Source organism: Chionomys nivalis, chromosome 2 (assembly GCF_950005125.1).
Source record: "Chionomys nivalis chromosome 2, mChiNiv1.1, whole genome shotgun sequence".
Classification (NCBI taxonomy): Eukaryota; Metazoa; Chordata; class Mammalia; order Rodentia; family Cricetidae; genus Chionomys; species Chionomys nivalis.
Window position 1 is genome coordinate 75752884 of NC_080087.1, and position 19395 is coordinate 75772278.

At 43.2% G+C, this 19395-nt stretch overlaps 2 protein-coding genes across 2 annotated transcripts; one reads left to right on the top strand and one right to left on the bottom strand.

Moving 5' to 3' along the window:
• Window positions 1–1845: 1845 nt before the first annotated feature.
• On the bottom strand, window positions 1846–5721 carry LOC130870293 (F-box/WD repeat-containing protein 11-like). The gene has a single exon (XM_057762957.1). It carries the CDS (start codon window positions 5602–5604, stop codon window positions 4078–4080), a length of 1527 nt encoding a protein of 508 aa, XP_057618940.1. The 5' UTR covers window positions 5605–5721; the 3' UTR covers window positions 1846–4077.
• Window positions 5722–10789: 5068 nt separating this feature from the next.
• Window positions 10790–18345, top strand: LOC130868662 (pregnancy-specific glycoprotein 22-like). Its single transcript, XM_057760806.1, has 5 exons — window positions 10790–10853; window positions 12162–12521; window positions 15398–15757; window positions 16519–16878; window positions 18074–18345. The coding sequence occupies exons 1-5, from the start codon at window positions 10790–10792 to the stop codon at window positions 18343–18345; spliced, it is 1416 nt and encodes a 471-aa protein (XP_057616789.1).
• Window positions 18346–19395: the final 1050 nt, after the last annotated feature.

Genomic DNA, 19395 nt, shown 5'->3' on the forward strand with positions numbered 1-19395 from the left:
GCATATAATACGGAAATGAGTGACTTACAACCAAAGTGACCCAATCAACCTGAATGTTAACTGTGAATAATTTCTGTTTCCTCATGGCTATAACTACTTACATACAGAAATATAGAGCTACACTCATCCACTCTTGGGTATTGATAACGACCCCACACACAGATAACTAGGCTGCTCTAGCACAAGCACATGCAGCAAAGTTGAGCACTGAGTTAGAATGGGGGGTCTTCTCCTTCTAGAAAAGCTAAGGGTGATGAAGTCAGGGAACATCTCAGACTCAGGCTCAGTTTACACATGATAGTTCACTGAGAATATTTGTTTGTTATGCTAGTGATAGATGAGGGCTTGTGTATGCTACATGAGTAATCTTCTACTAATCTAAACCCCCAGTTCTGGTTGGGATCTGTCCAACTGAGGTAAAAAAAGCCAGATATTAGAGCCTGCTATACATGAGGATTTTTCCATTTCTTTGGAGACATCACATGTGGCTTTATTCAGTATGCTCAATATTACTCAGGTGATGGGATAATATCCATCTCAGATAACCACGTGAATCCAGGGTCAAACCTCAAGCTCTTCCACAAAGTTGCTTCAATACTGTTGGCTTAACAATGGAGAGCCCCGGATATCCTGACAGAAGTTATTTATCCAAAACTTCATTACTAACATTTGTAAATCCTATATCTCCCTTGACTAGAACTCAGTCATTAGTGTCCATAAGACCCAAGTGAAGAAAATTACAGGTCTTGAGTAGCAGATCGCTGAAATGACAGCATTGACCTTTGGGTGAAGCCTTGGTTTGATGGACAGATATGGAAATTAATTCCCAGCCTGTGGGACACAAACAAATACCAAACCACTTTTGAGATTTCAGCTACATTTCTTTCTTCTCTCCTTACATCTCTGCTTTCTCTTGGCTCACCTTGGACTGTATTGGAATGTGAAGTGGTGGTGGGGCTTCCCCAGGATGGAGGAACATCCCAAGTAGAGAAACTTTACTTAATGTCAAGTAGACTTTTCTTTCTGTCACTAACTCATGCATTACCCCTTCCATCTGCTATCATGGTCTCTATGACCCAGAAGAAATACTTAGAACTTTGACCCATGCTTATTTTCCTTTACCACAGGTGCTTCCATTTCCTGTCTTGTTTCAGCTGGTAATTGGCTTTTGCTCTGATTCCAATAGAGTCAGAAGAAGCAGGTGATGGATGTACCTTAGTGGACTGTCATAAGTCAGGATGAAACATGTCTTGATGATGCTGTTTCCTTAACTCTACACTATATCTTTTGTGGACATCATAGCATCCCTGATATTAGTATCAGGAAGGTGAGAAAAGTGACACTCAGCGTATGTGTCTTTGAGGTCTATTCTGGCTCAGATTGGACCAAAACATGTAATGACCATGACAATCAAAGAGGGGTAGTCACTTGGAGAATGGGGAACATCCTCTGGAATCTCCCTATGGAGGAGGAGGACTTAACAGTTTGAAATAGTGTCCTAGTTAGTATTAGCTATCATCTTGAGATTGCCCCAAATTACCTTATGTGAAAAGAGTCTTGAGGCATAGGCCACATTAGTTACAAAACCTGGTGAGTGATCTACCTGCCAGCTAAAATGCAACACTCCCTAGATTCTATTTCAAAGGACCCCTCCCACCAAGTAAACTCTCCCAAATCAACTGCACTGCTCTTGGGCATTGTCCCTGCTTCTGGCAAAATTTTGATGAGTAGGCATAGGTCACATCAATCAGAAGAGTAGCAGGCCACAACATAAGAACAGAGTCCCCATGCTGCACCAAATGCAAAGCTAACTTTCTTTCTTTCTTTTTTTTTTTTTTACTGGACAAAGGTCAAACTTTTTTTTATTAAGCACATTCCACAGTACAAAGCCGTCATGATAATATCTGTACAATTTAACAGTTTCAATAGCTGTTCAGACACATATTTATTTCAAACAGATAATTGGCAAACATAATTAATTACCAGTTAGAATTAGACTACCCCAGTGCTTTAACACATTAATATAGCAGTAATTTACAGTTGCTCAATTATGGTTAGCAAAATAAAGTCCAGAGTACAACTGGGAATTACTACTGTAATCCCCGAAATTGGAATTCCTTGGGTACCCAAGTCCCCTGCTATAATTTAGTAGGCACAATTCAAAGGTCGTGTGCATATTTGAAGGCCATGATCTCCCAAGGATCGACAGGAACTCTATATTTAACATGCAAAAACAACAGAAAAGTCCAATTGTCCAGAACTCACTTTCTCCCCTCTCCCTCTCCCCTGGGCATTCCTGTCAAACGGATGGTGAGCTGTGAGTGAGGTGGTGTGCTCACACCTCCCCGTTATGGACAGGGGCCTTCTTTTTACATATCTGAGCCCCCACCTCTCAGAGACAAATGGAGAAGCATGTGAGGAACGATGTATCAAAACAAACAAGAAAGAGAGAGAGAGAGAGAGAGAGAGAGAGAGAGAGAGAGAGAGAGAAGAAACCAATATCTAAAAAGCATCACCAACCAAGTAAACAAGTCACCAACACACAGAGCCCACAGCCATCACAATGCCAGGACAAGTGGAGCCCAGAGCTTTCTCTCTCCTAGAGTGTGCTTCCACGGGAAGAGGCTCCATTCACAGGGAGAGCTGGTTGGTCCTTTAAAGGGAACTGACATTCCTTGATCTTTGGAAACAATGGTGAGGGGCAAATCAAAACCTAATCTTGAAAGAGGGAAATCATGTCAACCAATGTCCTGTCTGTGTCTCTCTCACGCCGGGAGCTTTGAGGACTGAAGTGATGAGGGACAACAGAGCTGACGGGGCCTGAGACTGTGTTCCACATACAAGTGCTTGACCTCAATGTGGGCTCTCAACAGCTGACCTGCTCTGCAGGCTCTAACTCAGCAGCCTCCAACACCTTGCAGAGTGCAGGGAGCCCCAAAGCCCCAAGCCAGGAGCCCCGGCAACGGGGCTGCCTTCCCTGTCTCAGGGTTACTGCCACAGAGAAGGATGCTGGACAGAAAAGCCAAGGATCACCGTGATGCAGTGACCCGCAGCTCTCAGGAGGGGTACACATGAGGAAAAGAACAGTGACGTGGAGACCACACAGATACCTGTCCACTGCAGATGTCACAAAACGAGTAACATCGTGTTAGACTCCTGCAGTCCTATGGGAAAGCACGGCACACAGACGTGACAAACGAAGGAAGGGCGAGTGAATACTGCAGGACAGCTCTAGGGTCACAGCAACCCTGGAGCAGGGTCCCGCCCACCTGTGCTAGTGCGCACTCAGCAGTAGTGTCTCTGCTGCGGGCCCAGCACGGCAACCTTGAGCTTCATTGTTATGTACATTATATCTACATGCGGGGACAGTATTTTAAATTAGGAGGCAAGCACATGGATAAAGGTGTTACTCTACCAAATACCAAGAAATGATGAGGGAACAGAGAACAGTTAATAAAAGAAAACAGCTATATTACCTGTGGAGAGGCAATATAACTCGCTTATTCTTTAAATTAAAAGAAACTGGTACAGAAAGGAAGTGAAATCCAAAAATACTAAAATAATCCAGAGCTGTCCATTGTCCGACACATTCCTATGCACGTCAGAATACAGGGGCCTGAAGGTCTAAGGAGAAGCTGCTGCTGCTGCTGGAGAGGAAAGCCCTGAACACCCAACATTCACCAAGAATGCAACGCTGACTTTAGTACCAAACCAAGGTGCAAAGCGATGTAAATTAGAGGCAAGTCTTCTCCAGACGGTCGCTCTGCTTCTGAACAGGCCATGTGTCCTTCACGTGAACATGTGCATCGGAAGCGTTGGGTTCTTCACTGAAGGGAGGGACGTGAGCTGCTGCTCTACTTGCAGGTGGTAAGCTGAGCTGTCCTTCTACAAGTAGAGCCGGGGGCGGCGGTGGGAAATGTTGGGGCTTGAAGAGTGGGGCTGCTTTGTGTCTACCCAGCATCTAGAACCAACTCCAGCCCCAGAATTCAGCTGTGAACGAACTCCCTTAGGCATGTGGTAGCCATGTAGCCAGTAGTTCAAGATCGGGAAACCCAGATTGGGCCAAAGTGCAGACCGCTATCTGGAGATGTAGGTGTAGGTTCTAGAGGGAGAGCGTGTCTCATTCTGGGCACTGGGAGGCACGTTTAAGAAATCCCAAATCAAAATAGTGTCATCGTGAGAACTGCTGATGATCTGAAACTCATCAAACTGCAGCCGAAACACACGTCCAGAGTGTTCCACCAAGGTACGCAGACACAACGTGCTTGCCGGGGCCCGAGGGTCAAGAGCAGCTTGCAAGTCCCAGACTTTAATCTTCCCATCATAGGCGCCGCTGACAATCCTCTTGTTATCAAAACGGATGCATCGGACCAATTCTTCGTGCCCCTCTAGGACTCTTAGACAGGCACCACATTCAATATCCCATAGCCGGATGGTGTTATCTGATGATCCGCTAACAACCAGCCGGTCTCTGTACTGCAAACAGGCGATACCCCGCTTATGCCCATTCAGAGTGCGAACAAACTCACACGTGCTCGTGCTCCACACTTTAATGGTCCTGTCTCCAGAGGCAGACACAATGTACTTATCATCAAAGTCTACTACATTGACAGCAGCACGGTGGCCAACCAGGACGCGGCGTAAAGTGATATCAGTGGCAGAAGCCATGTCCCATACAGCAATGGAACGGTCCTTGGAACAAGTCACCATCAGTCCATTGCTGAAGCGTAAGTGCAGTACAGCTTCATTGTGATGGATGAGTGTGTTGAGAACTTCACCCGTGTTCACATCCCAGACTCTCACCGTTGAATCTGAAGAACCAGTTACAATGACTCGCTCATCATACTGGAGGCAGAGGACAGAGCCCGTGTGTCCCGTTAGCACTTTCAAACATTCCAGACTGGTTTTATCCCAGATCTTGATCGAGTTGTCTCGGAGGCCACTGATGATCTTGTCATCATCATACTGCAAGCAGTAGACACCTTTACTATTTTCAGAGCGGCACTGGATCCTCTGCAAGTTGTGCCGTCCACACCGCCAATTTGATTCTATGGTCTCTATGTCCTGGATAATCTTCGGGTATAATGATCTATAAAATGAATTGGGAGGGCCATCTGTAGGTCTGTTTTTAAACAGGTACTGATCCCACCCTCTTCTTTCTGAGAGGCCCTTCCAGAGAGGGTCAGTGCGCACCATCCTCTCAATCAGCTTCTTCCATAGCATCCCTTCTGAGATCACTCGCTGCCATTCCTTACACACCAGCTCTGCTGCACACAGAGACCTGGCATCCAGGTAGGAGAGGATGTTTTCTGCTATGTGATCTAGGCCTTGCTCTGGTAAGGCGGTGATAAAGTCCCGCTGCAACATGGGCTTCAGGTAGGAGTTGATATGTCCATGCTGGTAATGGCACATCCGTGAGATGAGATGCTCCACAAACTCCACCTGGTCCGATTCGGACCACTGGTCGAAGTACTTAATGCACAGGTCCTTTTCTTTCTGGTAGTTCCCCTCTGACGGCCTCTTTCTGGAGACAATCACAGATGACGTTCCGTTACTTATCATGAGCTCGATGGTCTTGTCCTCAATCACCGAGTCGGGCTCCATGGCGGCCCCGGCGGTCCCGCCTCGCTCTCCCCGCTCAGCAGCGAACGGCCCGGGCGGAGGAGGCGGTGGCAGCGGCGGCGGTGGAGGCGGCTCTCGCACCCACTCTAGCTGCCAGCCCGCCGGACCGCCGGCCCAAAGCTAACTTTCTAAAGACTAGTTCCTAACCTCAACAGTGACTCACTTAAAGATCAGAGTAAAGAGTTGGAGATTTTGCAATTAAACCGCCTAAGAAGCAAGCTGGTAAATTAGTCCTAATATGACAAAATGACTTCAAACTAAAATTAATTAAAAGAGTTGGAGATGGATCTTTCATATATTCATCAAAAAACAAGCCTAGCAACATGATAATTCAATTCTAAACATCTATGCCCCAATACAAGAGCATCCACTACTGATTTTTTAAATTAATTTTACAACCAGTCAACTCATGGAAGGTGTTTATCAGTGTTAGGAATTCCCTGGTCAAATTTTGGGGTTCAGTTATATAGACAATCATATAATCTGCAAACTGTAATACTTTGAGTCAAATCGAACTCTCTGAACATGGCGGACAATGAGGGCTGACTGAGAAGCCAAGGACAATGGCACTGGGTTTTAATTCTACTGCATGTACTGGCTTTGTGGGAGACTAGTCTGTTTGGATGGTCATCTTCTTAGACCTGGATGGAGGGGGGAGGACCTTGAACTTCCCAAAAGGCAGGGAACCCTGATTTCTCTTTGTACTGGAGAGGGAGGGGGAGGGGCATGGGGGGAGGGGGAAGGAAATGGGAGGTGGGGAGGAGGCGGAAATTTTTAATAAAATAAAAAAATAGGGTCATTTCAGGTTCCCTGTCCTCAGTTGCCCAAGGTACTAGCTGGCGACATCTCCCTGGACACCTGCGAGCTTCTTTAGAGTCAAGTCTCTTGCCAACCCTAAGAATGGCTCCCTTAATTAGGATATATACTTCCCTGCTCTCATATCCACCCTTCCTTTATCCCAACCATCCCATTCCCCCAAGCTTCCCTCATCCTCCCCTTCTCACTTTTCTCACTCCATTTTCCCTAAGCCCCTTTCCACTCCACCCGCCAAGTTCCCAGTTTTTGCCCGGCAATCTTGTCTACTTCCCATATCAAGGCAGAAGACTATGTTTTTCTTTGGGTTCTCCTTCTTATTTAGCTTCTCTAGGATCACAAATTATAGGCTAAATGTTCTTTATTTAGGCTAGAAACCAATTATGAGTGAGTACATCTCATGTTCATCTTTTTGGGTCTGGGTTACCTCACTCAGAATAGTGTTTTCTATTTCTATCCATTTGCATGCAAAATTCAGGATGTCATTGTTTTTTACCGCTGAGTAGTACTCTAATTGTATATATTCCATACTTTCTTCATCCATTCTTCCATTGCAGGGCATCTAGGTTGTTTTCAAGTTCTGGCTATAACAAATAATACTGCTATGAACATAGTTGAACAAATGCTTTTGTCATATGGAGATAGAGACAGAGACCCACACTGGAGCACCAGACTGAGCTCCCAAGGTCCAAATGAGGAGCAGAAGGAGGGAGAACATGAGCAAGGAAGTCAGGAGCACGAGGAGTGCACCCACCCACTGTGACAGTGGGGCTGATCTATTGGGAGCTCACCAAGGCCAGCTGGACTGAATAAGCATGGGATTAAAGTGGACTCTCTGAACATGGCTGACAATGAAGGCTGATGAGAAGCCAAGGACAATGGCACTAGGTTTCGATCCTAATGCATGAACTGGCGTTGTGGGAGCCTAGACTGTTTGGATGCTCACGTTCCTGGACTTGGATGGAGGGGGAAGGACCTTGGACTTCCCACAGAGCAGGGAATCCGGTCTGTTCATCAGACTGGAGAGGGAGGGGGAATAAAGTGGGGGGAGGGGGAGGGAAATGGGAGGCGGGGAGCAGGTGGAAATTTTTTCAACAAAATAAATAAATAAATAAAAATCAGTAATCTTCCTATATCCAAATGGTAATGGGTTGAGGGAAAAAAATCAGTGATAAAACATCCTTCACAGTTTCTACAAACAGTAAAATTGATCTTAGTGTAACTCTAACCCAATGTGGTGGTTTGAAAGATAATGCCATCCAAAGAGAGTGGCACTATTTGGAGTTGTGGTCTCATTGAAGTAGGTGTGTTACTGTGGGAGTAGGCTTTGAGGTTCCTTTGGCTCAACATTTGCTTTTGTGACAGACATACCATTTTCTGTTATCTGACATATCATTTCCTGTTATCCGGATGATATAGGAATCTCAGTTAATTCTCAAGCTCTTTATCTGTCTGCACACTGCCATGCTCTTCTCCATAATGTCAATAGTGGAACATCTGAAATTCTAAATAAGCCAACTCAAATAAATATGTTCCTTTATATGAGTAATGATAATTATGGTTTCTCTTCACAGAAATATAAACCATAAGACACCAAGCATATGAAAGACCTTTATAACAATAACCTCAAGTCTTTGGAAAAAATATCAGAATATGGAAAGGTCTCCCATGCTCATGGATCAGTAGGGTTAACATTGTAAAAACAGCCATCTTACCAAAAGCAATCTATAGATTCAATATAATTCCCATCAAAATTCTAACACAATTCTTTACAAAGTTTCAAAAACAATGTTCAACTCCTTAGGGAAAAACAAAGAAACCCAAGAAAGCTAAAACAATCCTGTATAATAAAGGAACTACATGAGGTAACACCACCCCTAATTTCAAGATCTACTATAGAGCTATAGTAATAAAAATTGTATTGTATTAGTATAAAAACAGACAGGTGGATCAACGGATGGGAGAAGTAGGCAGAGGAACAGGAAGGAGATGTTGGAGAGGAAACTGTTGTCAGGGTGCCAAAATAAATAATAATACAACAGGATTTTGATCCTACTTCATGTTCTGGCTTTGTGGGAGCCTAGCCAGTTTGGATGTCCACCTTCCTAGACCTGGATGGAGGGGGGAGGACCTTGGACTTTCCACAGGGCAGGGAACCCTGACTGCTCTTCGGACTGGAGAGGGAGGAGAAGAGGAATGGGAGGAGGGGAAGGGAAATAGGAGGTGGGGAGGAGGCGTAAAATTTTTTTCAAAAAAAAAAAAAAGAAGTATTCCTGATTTGTGATAGTTACTTTAAAAAAAAAAAAAAGAACACAAAATCTCAACCAAGTTAGGTCAGGCTATATATTTCTGTGAATGGTTGTCTTAATAATTGATGCAGGAGAGTCTAGGCAGGTGGTCCCTGGTTGTATAAGAAACTAGCTAAGGGTGAGCCATAGTCTGAGCCTGCAAATGAGCCAGAAAAGACTATGTTCTCTGCCTTGACTTCCTTCAGTGACACAATGTGACACAGCCTCAGTAGGGAAATGGACTCTAATCTCTCTTCTAAACTGCTCATTTTATGGTATTTTCATGACAGGAAATGAAAGAAACATAGAACAGTGTATAGGGAAGACACATTTATTTGAAACAATTTGATTTGTACTCAACACGTTCTGGATAATGAAGTGGTAGGTCCATGTATGTCTCTCTTAGGGTTTTCATTGTTGTCTTGGTCCTTTCTCTGGGATTGTGAATAGTAGGCTGGCTTTCTTTGGTTTATGTCTAAAAGTAGAAAAAGACAAGATATCCTGAGTAAATTTGGAGCATGCAGGCCAATGGAGAGAGTAGAAGCAGAGTGGAGAGGAAGAGAGGGGAGCAGAGAAAAATGTATAGCTCAATAAAATCAATAAAATATTAAAAAGAGAAATGGTAGGATTGGCCAGGAAGCGCATGTGTATCCCATAACTTAGTGTCCTCTCCTTTTTATTACGAGGCAGAATTTCTCTGGTAACCCCAGCTGTCCTGGAACTTGTTACATAGGCCAGACTGGGCTGTATATAAGAGATCAACATGCCTTTTCCTGAGTGATGGGATTAAAGACATTTATCACCATTCCTGACTCTGTTCTGTCCTTTTAATCTCAAGAGAAATGTCTGAGGACTTTACTCTGCAATTTCCTAGAAAAGGACTCCTGAGAATGCCCTTCCTCTGGATTCATACTGCTTCCAACTTTAGTTCAGGGCTTTCCAGGACAAATATAAAATGTTGTCTTAACCAATCCTACAGTAGGATGAATTAGGTGTACTAAAGTGTACAGTGATCTGGATGACAGGTCCTGCAACCCACCTGTGCCGAATGTATCAGAGAAGTTGACATTTGGATTCTAGACCATGCCTTTGGTAGCCCTAGACATGAGATTGCAACTCTCTCAGTGATCTCTAGGGGTTGATAGCAGTGTACATGCTCATTGCTCTGGAAACTGTTTCACTGAGCCATGACCTAGCAGAATGCTTTTCTTCTTTGTCCCTACTAACACTGAGTTAGCTCACTAGACCCTGCTCTGACCTACTGGTTACTTCCTTTGTGTGAGAACTCCTTCCTGCATGGGGACCATGAAGATCTCCTCCTTCCTTGCATCTCTTGTAGGGGAATACAAGATTGCCACCAGGGAGTCATCTAGGAAACGGCAAATGTGACCAGAAAGGACAAGTATATACCTAACACATAGCGCTAGAATGTTGTCCTGAAACCCTCCATAAGAAGATGGAATCCATAGTCCTTTCAAGGACACACAGGTCATCTCTTCCCCAAGGCTGAGAACATAAAATTCCTCATACTTCTGTTCCTGGGCCTCTGTCCTAGTTCATTAATTTGACTGGTGCCAATAGTGATAAACCATTGATCAACATTCCTAGTCATCACTCAGTGGGTCACTTTTCACATGTCAGAAAGATTCTGTCAACTTCTTGCAGGGATTTAGTAAACACAGGTTAGACTGGGGGTTCAACTGTATCTCTGTGACACAAAGGCACATAGGCATGATAGAGGCTGTTTGGTACTGAAAGACCTAAGGCAAAGACACAGCAGATGTCAGGCCTGGGGTGATCCATTTTTCTCTAAGAGCATGGGGATTCTTATCTGAATTGTCCTGTGTGTTGCTTGGAGGAGGAACACAAACGGGAGTTGAGAAGGATGCAAGACAGCACTGAGAGTAGCAGGGACTCAAACCCTACCTCTCACAATCCATTGGATTCTGGGAAGTGTTCCTGTCTAAGAAAAATCTTAGACCAGGGAGGAAGAACAGCAGAGCCTGAGTTCTGTGTTGGACCCTAGACTTTTCTCCTCAGAGGCAGAACAAGAAGTGAGAAGATTGATGGAGGAGTTCTCTGTGCTTCTCCACAGGGGGTGTATACCATGGAAGGGGCTTCTTCTCACAGGTAAGGATACCCACTCTCTGAGTTTGTTGGGAGGGGAACTCAGAGGCAGGTCAAAGTCTCATAAAGAGAAAAGGATCTTGAGAGGAGACTCATGTTTTTGATTGCAGTTATGGTGCAGAAGGTACAGTGAGGGACAGAGGCTCAGCACAGTGAAGTTCTCAGGAGAGAGGAATTGATGATGGTATGAGAAAAGCCTCAAACACTCCATATTAACTGTGAATTACATTGGCTCTAATGTTGTGAAGACAGTTCTTCCACAACCATGTCAGCATGACCCTCCAAATAGAAGTTAAACTGGGGAGGGCTAGAAAGATGTCTTAGTGTGGAAAGATATGACAATCTGAAACCAATCCTCAGCTCCCAAGCAGTAGATGGAGAGAACAGACTCCTGCAGAATCTATTCTGTCCTCCACATAGGCATTGTGGCATGCACCCACACGTGTACACTCTGGTACGTGTGCTCCACATAGATTTGTGGCATATCTCTACATATGTACACACAGAGACACCAGCTTTACAAATACACACATATTTACATAAGTAAATCTAAAGGTATTTATTTCACAGTTGGATATAATTATTGTCATAACCTCCAAACCTAGGAACTATAAAGAGAAATCCATGGAGACACATTTCTCTTTCCCTCCTTCCCTTTTTCATTTATTCACTTGTGCCTGAGTCTTTTCAGGGAACTGAACCTACTAATAAATTCTAATTTCTCCTGGCCTTACAAATCCCAAATCTAATTGGCGATGGTGTCTAAAGCCTTTAATACCAGCACTTGGGAGGCAGACACAGGTGGTCTCTGTGAGTTCAAGTATACCTTAGTCTACAGAGTAAGTTTCAGGACAAGCAAGGTTATACAGAGATATCCTGTCTCAAAAAGCCAAAACTAAAACCAAAACCAAAACCAAAACAAAATGAACTAAGAAACAAAAAGTTCTGGTTCTAGTTTACCTGATGCCAGTTTATCCAAAAGATGAAGTCATGGCTTTACTAGAATCACAAAGAAAACAGAGTTAAAAATCAGAAAGAGAGGACTCTCCAGATCATGAGTTCAGAGAGGCATTACTCCTCACACCAAATACTCTATGTGAGGAGATATATGGGACACCGACAGGGGTGACCAGGCAGCCATCTAGGCAGAGAATTCCTAAGAGAATTTACTAACACTCTTAGACACTTTGAGCCATCGGAAGTCATGTTGCTCTTGTCTGCAAAGGAAGGTGGGAACACCCATAGTCACACACCAAAGCTAAATGCTGATCACACCTGGTTAATTGGTGATTTTTCTCAATTCCCTTCTAGCCTCCATTTTAAGCTTCTGGTACATACCCACTACTGCCCATGTGACCACTGAGTCACTGCCACGCCAAGTGGTTGAAGGAGAAAATGTTCTCTTGCTTGTCCACAATCTGCCAGAGAATCTTATAGCCTTTGCCTGGTTCAAAGGGCTAACAAATATGATGCGAAGAATTGCAGTATATACACTGCACAACAATTTAAGTGCACCAGGGCCTGTGCACAGTAGTAGAGAGACAATTTATAGCAATGGATCTCTGCTGATAGAAAATGTCACCCAGAAAGACACAGGAATCTATACCCTACGAACCTATAATAGAAGTGAAAAAATTGCATCAACAACATCTATGTACCTCCACGTGCATGGTAAGTAATTTATTGTGAACTATGTGAGCTAGGTGAGGTTCATTTCACTGGACACATATAGGAGTCTCTCTCTCTCTCTCTCTCTCTCTCTCTCTCTCTCTGTGTGTGTGTGTGTGTGTGTGTGTGTTTGTGCCTACTTTTCCTATGCATTGTTTCCCATGTTGTGATTTGAGCATTTACTGCAGGACACATATATTATAGAACAAAGGCAAATAAATTAGAATCCTCCATTTGATGTCATCTTGAACACAGGTGGATGCATGATATATAACTCATCCAATGATATTAACCTGTATCTAGACTCTAGAGGTTCATACTAGGAATTTTTCCTTCAGAAAAGTCCTGGAGGGAGTGAATATTGGGCCTGATAGAGAAAAAGATGGGATCCTTATTGAGCTGTGAGTAAGAGTCTGCCCTGTCTCCAGAGCTCTGACCCAGACTCAACTCCATGTATCCATGAACAGCATTTTATAAGTGTTGAATTTTGACCTCCTGATCAAACAGTGATCATTAGTTATCAGTCTTGTGATATATGCAATCATACAGTACACTATCATGAGAGTCTTGATTAGTCTAAATTTCTTGGCAATTTTCTTAAGAAGGGGGACATAACTATTCACGTGTTAACTAACTGTCCTGTTGGACATATGAGATTTCTTTCACATGAAAGTCATTGTCCCCAAGGAGAGGGACCAAGGATACAGGTTCTCCTGTAAGTGCTTCTACTTTGGGTTCAACTCAAGGGATTTTCTCCTGTAGTCAAATGGCTACAAGCTCTGTTGATCTGACAGCTTCCAAGACATGAGCTGCGGTTCACCAGTGATATTACCAGGACACACAATGAACTGCAGTAACGTATTTGTTCGAACCAGGAACTTACCTAGCAGCCTGGTTCCATTCCTGTTTTTTCAGGCCTGTAAATCATGGTCACATTGTTCTCAGACCTACTTACTGCTTAATATGTCTGCCACACTGCCAGGAGACCATGTTCTGTTTCCCATTATATGTTTCCTTTGGAAAATCCATGGTATCCAAGGGAAATGCACTAGACAGAGGTCAAAGACCTCTTAGAAAGACTATGAAGCACAGGGGCAAATCCACTACAAAGCTCAGCAAACAGAGGAAGTGGGAGCATTGCCTTGAAAATCTTGCACAGTCATTTTCCAGGAATCATGTCAATTACTCTTAAACACCCAAGATGTGAAAGTCATGATACATCCTGGGCCTTTAAACTCTGTCAGAACCCAGTCTGATGGTGACTCCAGTGAGAACAGTTTTGTTCTTTTCCACAAACATCACTCACAAGTCCCTTTGGAGTCTCAAAGGTAGTTTTGTCACATTCTTGTTGAGAGTAAATTCCTTGTATTCAGAGCAATGTAAACACAGGGCAGACTGGATGCTCAGCTAGGTTGGTTGTACATATTTTCCCTTTTTGGTGCTGATTAACTTAGGCCAGGACAAACAGAATGCAGTTCCATAGTCAACAGCTATTATCTTTTGCCAATGGATGGTCATTGCCCTTGGTTACCATTTTGTGTTCTAGAGGACAGAAACATAAAGAGAGAATGGGATAGGAGCATGAGGCAGGACTGAAACTGGAGATGCAAATCAGTTTTTTAAACATAGACCCATTTACAGGCCATGGGACTCTGGGAGGTGCTCCTTCCTGGGGAGAGGCTCAACTCTCATGAGGGAAGAGCAGCAGAGACTGGAAGATGTTGTGGAGCAGAGGTTCCTCAGAGAGATGACAGATCAACATACTCAGACAATGGTGGCCCCCTCTGTACTCCTCTGCAAAGGCTGTATCACATCTTAGAAACTTTCATTCACAGATGAGAAGACCAGGATTTGACAGTGCATGAAAGGAGAGGACTGAACATCATACTGTCTGTAGTCTCCCGAGTGGTACGAGAACATGAGATGAGTCTCAGTGTTTGTAGGGCTGAAGATACAGAGTGAGGGAGAGGCTGAGCAGTAGGGTGCTCTCAATGAATGTGAAACAGTAAGGTGGGGGATACATTATTCTTGCATGAAGTTAGTAAGCATGACCACAATATTTTGAAGACTGGTGCTCTCAACATGATGGCCAAAATAAATCAAGCTGATGTGGAACATTGACTTTTTACAATGGATATAAGCATCTTCTTTGTTGTCTGACAATCTGAGACCAATGAACAGAAATCTTTTGACATTCACTTAAGTACTGTGTTCTGGACCCACTAACACATACTAGACAAGCCCTTATACTACTCACAAACAATTATAATATGTAAACGTGTGAAAAATCGAAGAAATGGAATGAACCAATATTGTATTTCTAAATCTGTGAATTTCTTAAATGAATCCATGGGCATACAGAATCTTGAGACATCATTCATTCATCTCCACACATATAGGAGTTTTTTTCTAGGCATCTTTTTTTTTTTTAATTGAAGACAATTCATGGTTCTTATGATGTCGCAGTTTGGGCGTACTTGAAATAAAGAAAGTTAGAATGTTTACACAGATGAAATTAGCTGTAACCTCAAGATGAATAGGAAAAAAAAACCAAAAGTCAGAGAGGAAAGACTTAAAGTCTATAGAGGAAGAAGTTGGGCAGGCATCACCCCAATTCCAATCATTTGCAAATGTGAGCAGGGATCTGATGGCATTGAGCAGGGGCAATGTTGATGGTTAAAGAAAGAGTCATATACCAAACATAACAAGTGTGGGGACACTGAGAACATAAAGACCATGTGCTGACCTCTACCAAGTAAGACATGGAGATGCTCACCCACAAATCTAGGCTGAGCAACAGACAGAGTTGCAAAAGACACAGGGCCTCATCTTAGTTAAGTACAAACATTATTTAAATGGATCTCTTTCTTTCCTTCTAGCTTTCCTTTGGAAGTGTGGGCGCCTTGCTACCTCTTCCCAGCCCACCATTGAATCATTGCCATCCAGAGTTGCTGAAGGGAGAAGTATTCTTCTACTTGTTCACAATCCTCCAGAGAATATTGTAAGCTTTGTCTGGTTTAAAGGAATGACTGTGTCCGAGAACATTGTGGTTGCCCAGTATACACTAGGCAGTAAGTCAACTGTGTGGGGACCTGCATATGGTGGCAGAAAGACATTGTACAGTGATGGATCCCTGCTGCTTCATGGTGTCACTCAGAAAGACCACGGATTATACACCCTACAAATTTTGAGGGCAGATATGAGAAGTGAAGAAGCACGGGTGCAACTTCAGGTCGACAGTGAGTGATTTTCTGTGATTGTTCAGTGTTGGGTGGGTTTAGACACACTATACTGTCATGGCTGGTCTAGTCTTCCTTCCCTTAGCACAGTGTCTCCATGTGGAGGTTTGAGCATTTAATGCAGAATACACTGTTAGAGACAAATGGCCATAGATCAGTTTTCATCTTCTGACTCTACCTGCATCAAAAAAGGTCTTGTTGAAAAGTAATTCAACTTAAGATGTCAGAGTCAGTACAGTCTCCTGGGGCTCTACTCGAGGGAGCCCTGAATCCTGTCATATTTCCAAGGCAAAACAAAATGATCTAGGGGAGCCTTTTTCCAGTGCTCTACTTATATCTCCTCTAAAAACTATGCTTCCTGTTGGCTTGGTCTTCATATTTGTTAAATCTGCTCTCTTGTATGACACAGGACTCCTAGCCCAGGGCTAGGAACTGCCTGAATTGGTCTGAATCCTTTTGTATCAACCCCAATATAAAAAATATACTATAGTTTGCCCAATCAGGTGATAGCATTTTCAACTAAAAACTTGTTTTGAAAAATGACCATAGGTTGTGTCAAGTTGACTTAAAACCTGCCAGCCTAGTTCCCAAGACCTTTAAAGGTCTATGCCTGCTTTGAAGATCAGACTGTTCCCAGCCACCACACAGGCCCATAATGAAGACTTGATAGAATGAATCCATTTGCTCAAAATAGAGGTCAGAATCTTTTCACCAAGCACAATGATCCCTACATGATGGCTTTTTTCTCTTTTCACTTCCAGGCTCCGTTTCACTGTTCTGTAATGTTCTCACTTCTTCCCAACTCATGATCCAGTCAGTGCCTCGGTATGCTGCTGAAGGGAAAGGTGTGCTTCTACAAGTTCATAATCTTCCAGAAGATGCAAAAGCCTTTTCCTGGTACAAATCAATATCTAGGACCCAGTTTCACAAAATTGTAGAGTACAGCAGAGCCAATAATTCCATCACCTGGGAACCTGCACACAGAAGACAAGAGATGGTGTATGAAAATGGATCCCTGATGCTCCAGGATGTCACTGAGGAAGATGCAGGAATGTACACACTAGCAGTTTTAAACAAAGCTTCCAAAATTGAAAGTGCATATGTGGAATTTTATGTGAAGAGTAAGTGACTTTCTATGGTCTCCAACTTCTGGGTGTGGCTTATCCTACTTCATATACCAAACTGTCAGGATTGGGCTGTTCCTGCTTTCTCCCCCACTGCATTGTGCCCTCCACTAGGGTTTGGGTCTCTCCACAGGACACATATTGAGTAGATGAATAGTAATAAATCAGAACCTCTGTTTACTTGCAGAGAGGAGGAACTGTTCTGGGTAAACTTAACATCAGGATATCAGCTACAGCCCAGATCCTTGGAGCTCTCACCATGCACATGTCCCAGAAAGACTCCATGGGAGTCAATGCAGGCCCAGGCTGGTGAAGTCATGGGGTCCTCACAGAGAGCACCATGAATCCCTGATTCTAAAACTTTGCCTGAGTTGGATACAGTATGACATTGGGGAGTTTTTTTTTTGTTTGTTTGTTTTTTTTTTGTTTTTTTTTTTTTTTTTTATTTTGTAACTGTTTGTTTAGATTTTCTGTCAGAGACAACTAGGCAGCCCTGAATACAAAACTGCCCTGGCTGGATTCAATGTGATATGGAGAACCATTTTGTAAGTGTTTATTTATGTTTGTTAGATTTCCTGTCAGAGCTGACAGGGAACAAGACTTTACTTATTGCCCAAGTCAAGAGACTGATTGTCCCATAGAGTTTAGAATCAATTGTGTACTGCCATGACAGTTGTAGTTACATAGGTCTCCTGTGTATCTCCTTCTCCTGAGGTTCAGTGGGCATTTGTCTGTTCCATTAGCCTATTGTTCTGATGGGCTTGTGAAATTTCACAGAAATGTCAAAGCAGCAAGAGAAGAAACAGAAGTCAGTTACTCCAGATTCTTCCTTCTCCTGATGGGTCCAGACTAGGGAATTTTCTTCTGCAGTTAAATAGAACAGATGGTGCTGATGTCAGCAACTCCCCATCCCAAGTTCATTGCTCGTAGCTAAGCTTACCTCATGGACATGGCAATAATCCCGCACTGTGTATCATATTACAGGAAAACTGTTCTACAGGAAACAGCCACTAAATTAGCACAGTCCCTGGGTGGCAGACCTGAAGCACAAGATATGCCTATAGTCACAACTCCGAATTCCCCCCCCCACGAAACCTTTATAAATTCATACTTTATAAAGTATGAATTTCAGTGAGCCTGGTCAAACTCTTTGAACTTCTGACATTTGGCACCTTCCTTTGTTTTTTCACAGAGAATGTAACACAGCCCTTTGTGCAAGTCACTGACAGTACAGTCACAGGACAGAGATCTGTGATCTTCACCTGCATTTCTCCCGACACTGATGTCTCCATCCGTTGGATCTTCAATAAGAAGAATCTGGAGCTCACAGAGAGGATGACTCTGTCCCCAACAAAGTGTGGACTCAGAATAGATCCTGTCACGAGGGAGGATGCTGGACTTTATCAGTGTGAGGTCTCCAACCGATTCAGTTCAAAGACCAGTCCCCCAGTCTCCTGGTCATGATGAGTACGTGACCTTTCCTCTCATCCTACAGCAGAGTGGGGCTATTACTTTATCAATGGGGTACAAAATGGAGAAAAGTTATGCGGTGAAAGTGGTTAAGTACTACTCAGGTACAGCCAGCATGGTGACTCACACCTATAATCCCTGGATACACGTGTGTACAAGGGAAGGCCGGGATTTAAAGTGAGGCAGTCTTAAAAAGAAAATAAAGATATCAATATAGAAAACAAAAATTTAAAGGCCTTAGGAGCTTAGGTTGTAGTTGAAATATATAGTGATACCTCAGAATTCATGGGAACTAGCTACAGGGCCCCTCAAACTTTTGGATGCTCTGAGTCTGCTGGGAAAATGGTTTCTTGTTTGCATTGAGAAAACATCCTCTGATATACTCAAATACACCCCCTATTTACCTAATTCACATTAAGCCCAATGCTGCATGCACACCATTAATCCATGTGTAGTGAGGAAGAATGGCAGGATAAGGATCTGCTCGTGTTTCTCTTACGACATAGCTGGTTTCTAAATAGCTTTGACCCACTCTTTGTTTGATGCACAAATGTAAGTGTCTTTGTGTAATGGCAGATCATACTGTTTTCATCCTGAAAGAGGCATTCACAGTGGGTCCTTGCACATGATTCTTTTTTTCGGTTAATATGTATTTCTTTCCTTTTTACCTCTTCTCATATATTACAGTTATCCACAGTTTTCCCTCCCTCACCTTCCTCAACCTTACTTCTCCTTACACCAGATTCACTCATGTTCTGTTCCCCTTCAAAAAATCAGCAGACCTCTCAGGGACATCTACCAGAATATTACCCAGAAAGTTATATAAGACTTGCCACAGTCCCTCAAATTAGATCTGAGAGAAATAACCCAATAAGAAGAAAAGCGTCCTAAGGGCAGGCAAAAGTCAGAGGTGTCCTCTGCTTCTGCTGTTAAGAGTTGCACAAGCATATGTATATATATATATATATATATATATATATATATATATATATATATAAAACCATACTTATATGCAGAGGCTGTAACTCAAGCCTATAGAGGGTC

Coding starts and splice junctions, on each gene's coding strand:
- LOC130870293 (XM_057762957.1), bottom strand. CDS start 5,604: ATGGAGCCCGACTCGGTGATTGAGGACAAGACCATCGAGCTCATGATA.
- LOC130868662 (XM_057760806.1), top strand. CDS start 10,790: ATGGAGGAGTTCTCTGTGCTTCTCCACAGGGGGTGTATACCATGGAAG. Junction 12,522..15,397: donor TATGTACCTCCACGTGCATG/GTAAGTAATTTA, acceptor CTTTCCTTCTAG/CTTTCCTTTGGAAGTGTGGG. Junction 15,758..16,518: donor GGTGCAACTTCAGGTCGACA/GTGAGTGATTTT, acceptor TTTCACTTCCAG/GCTCCGTTTCACTGTTCTGT.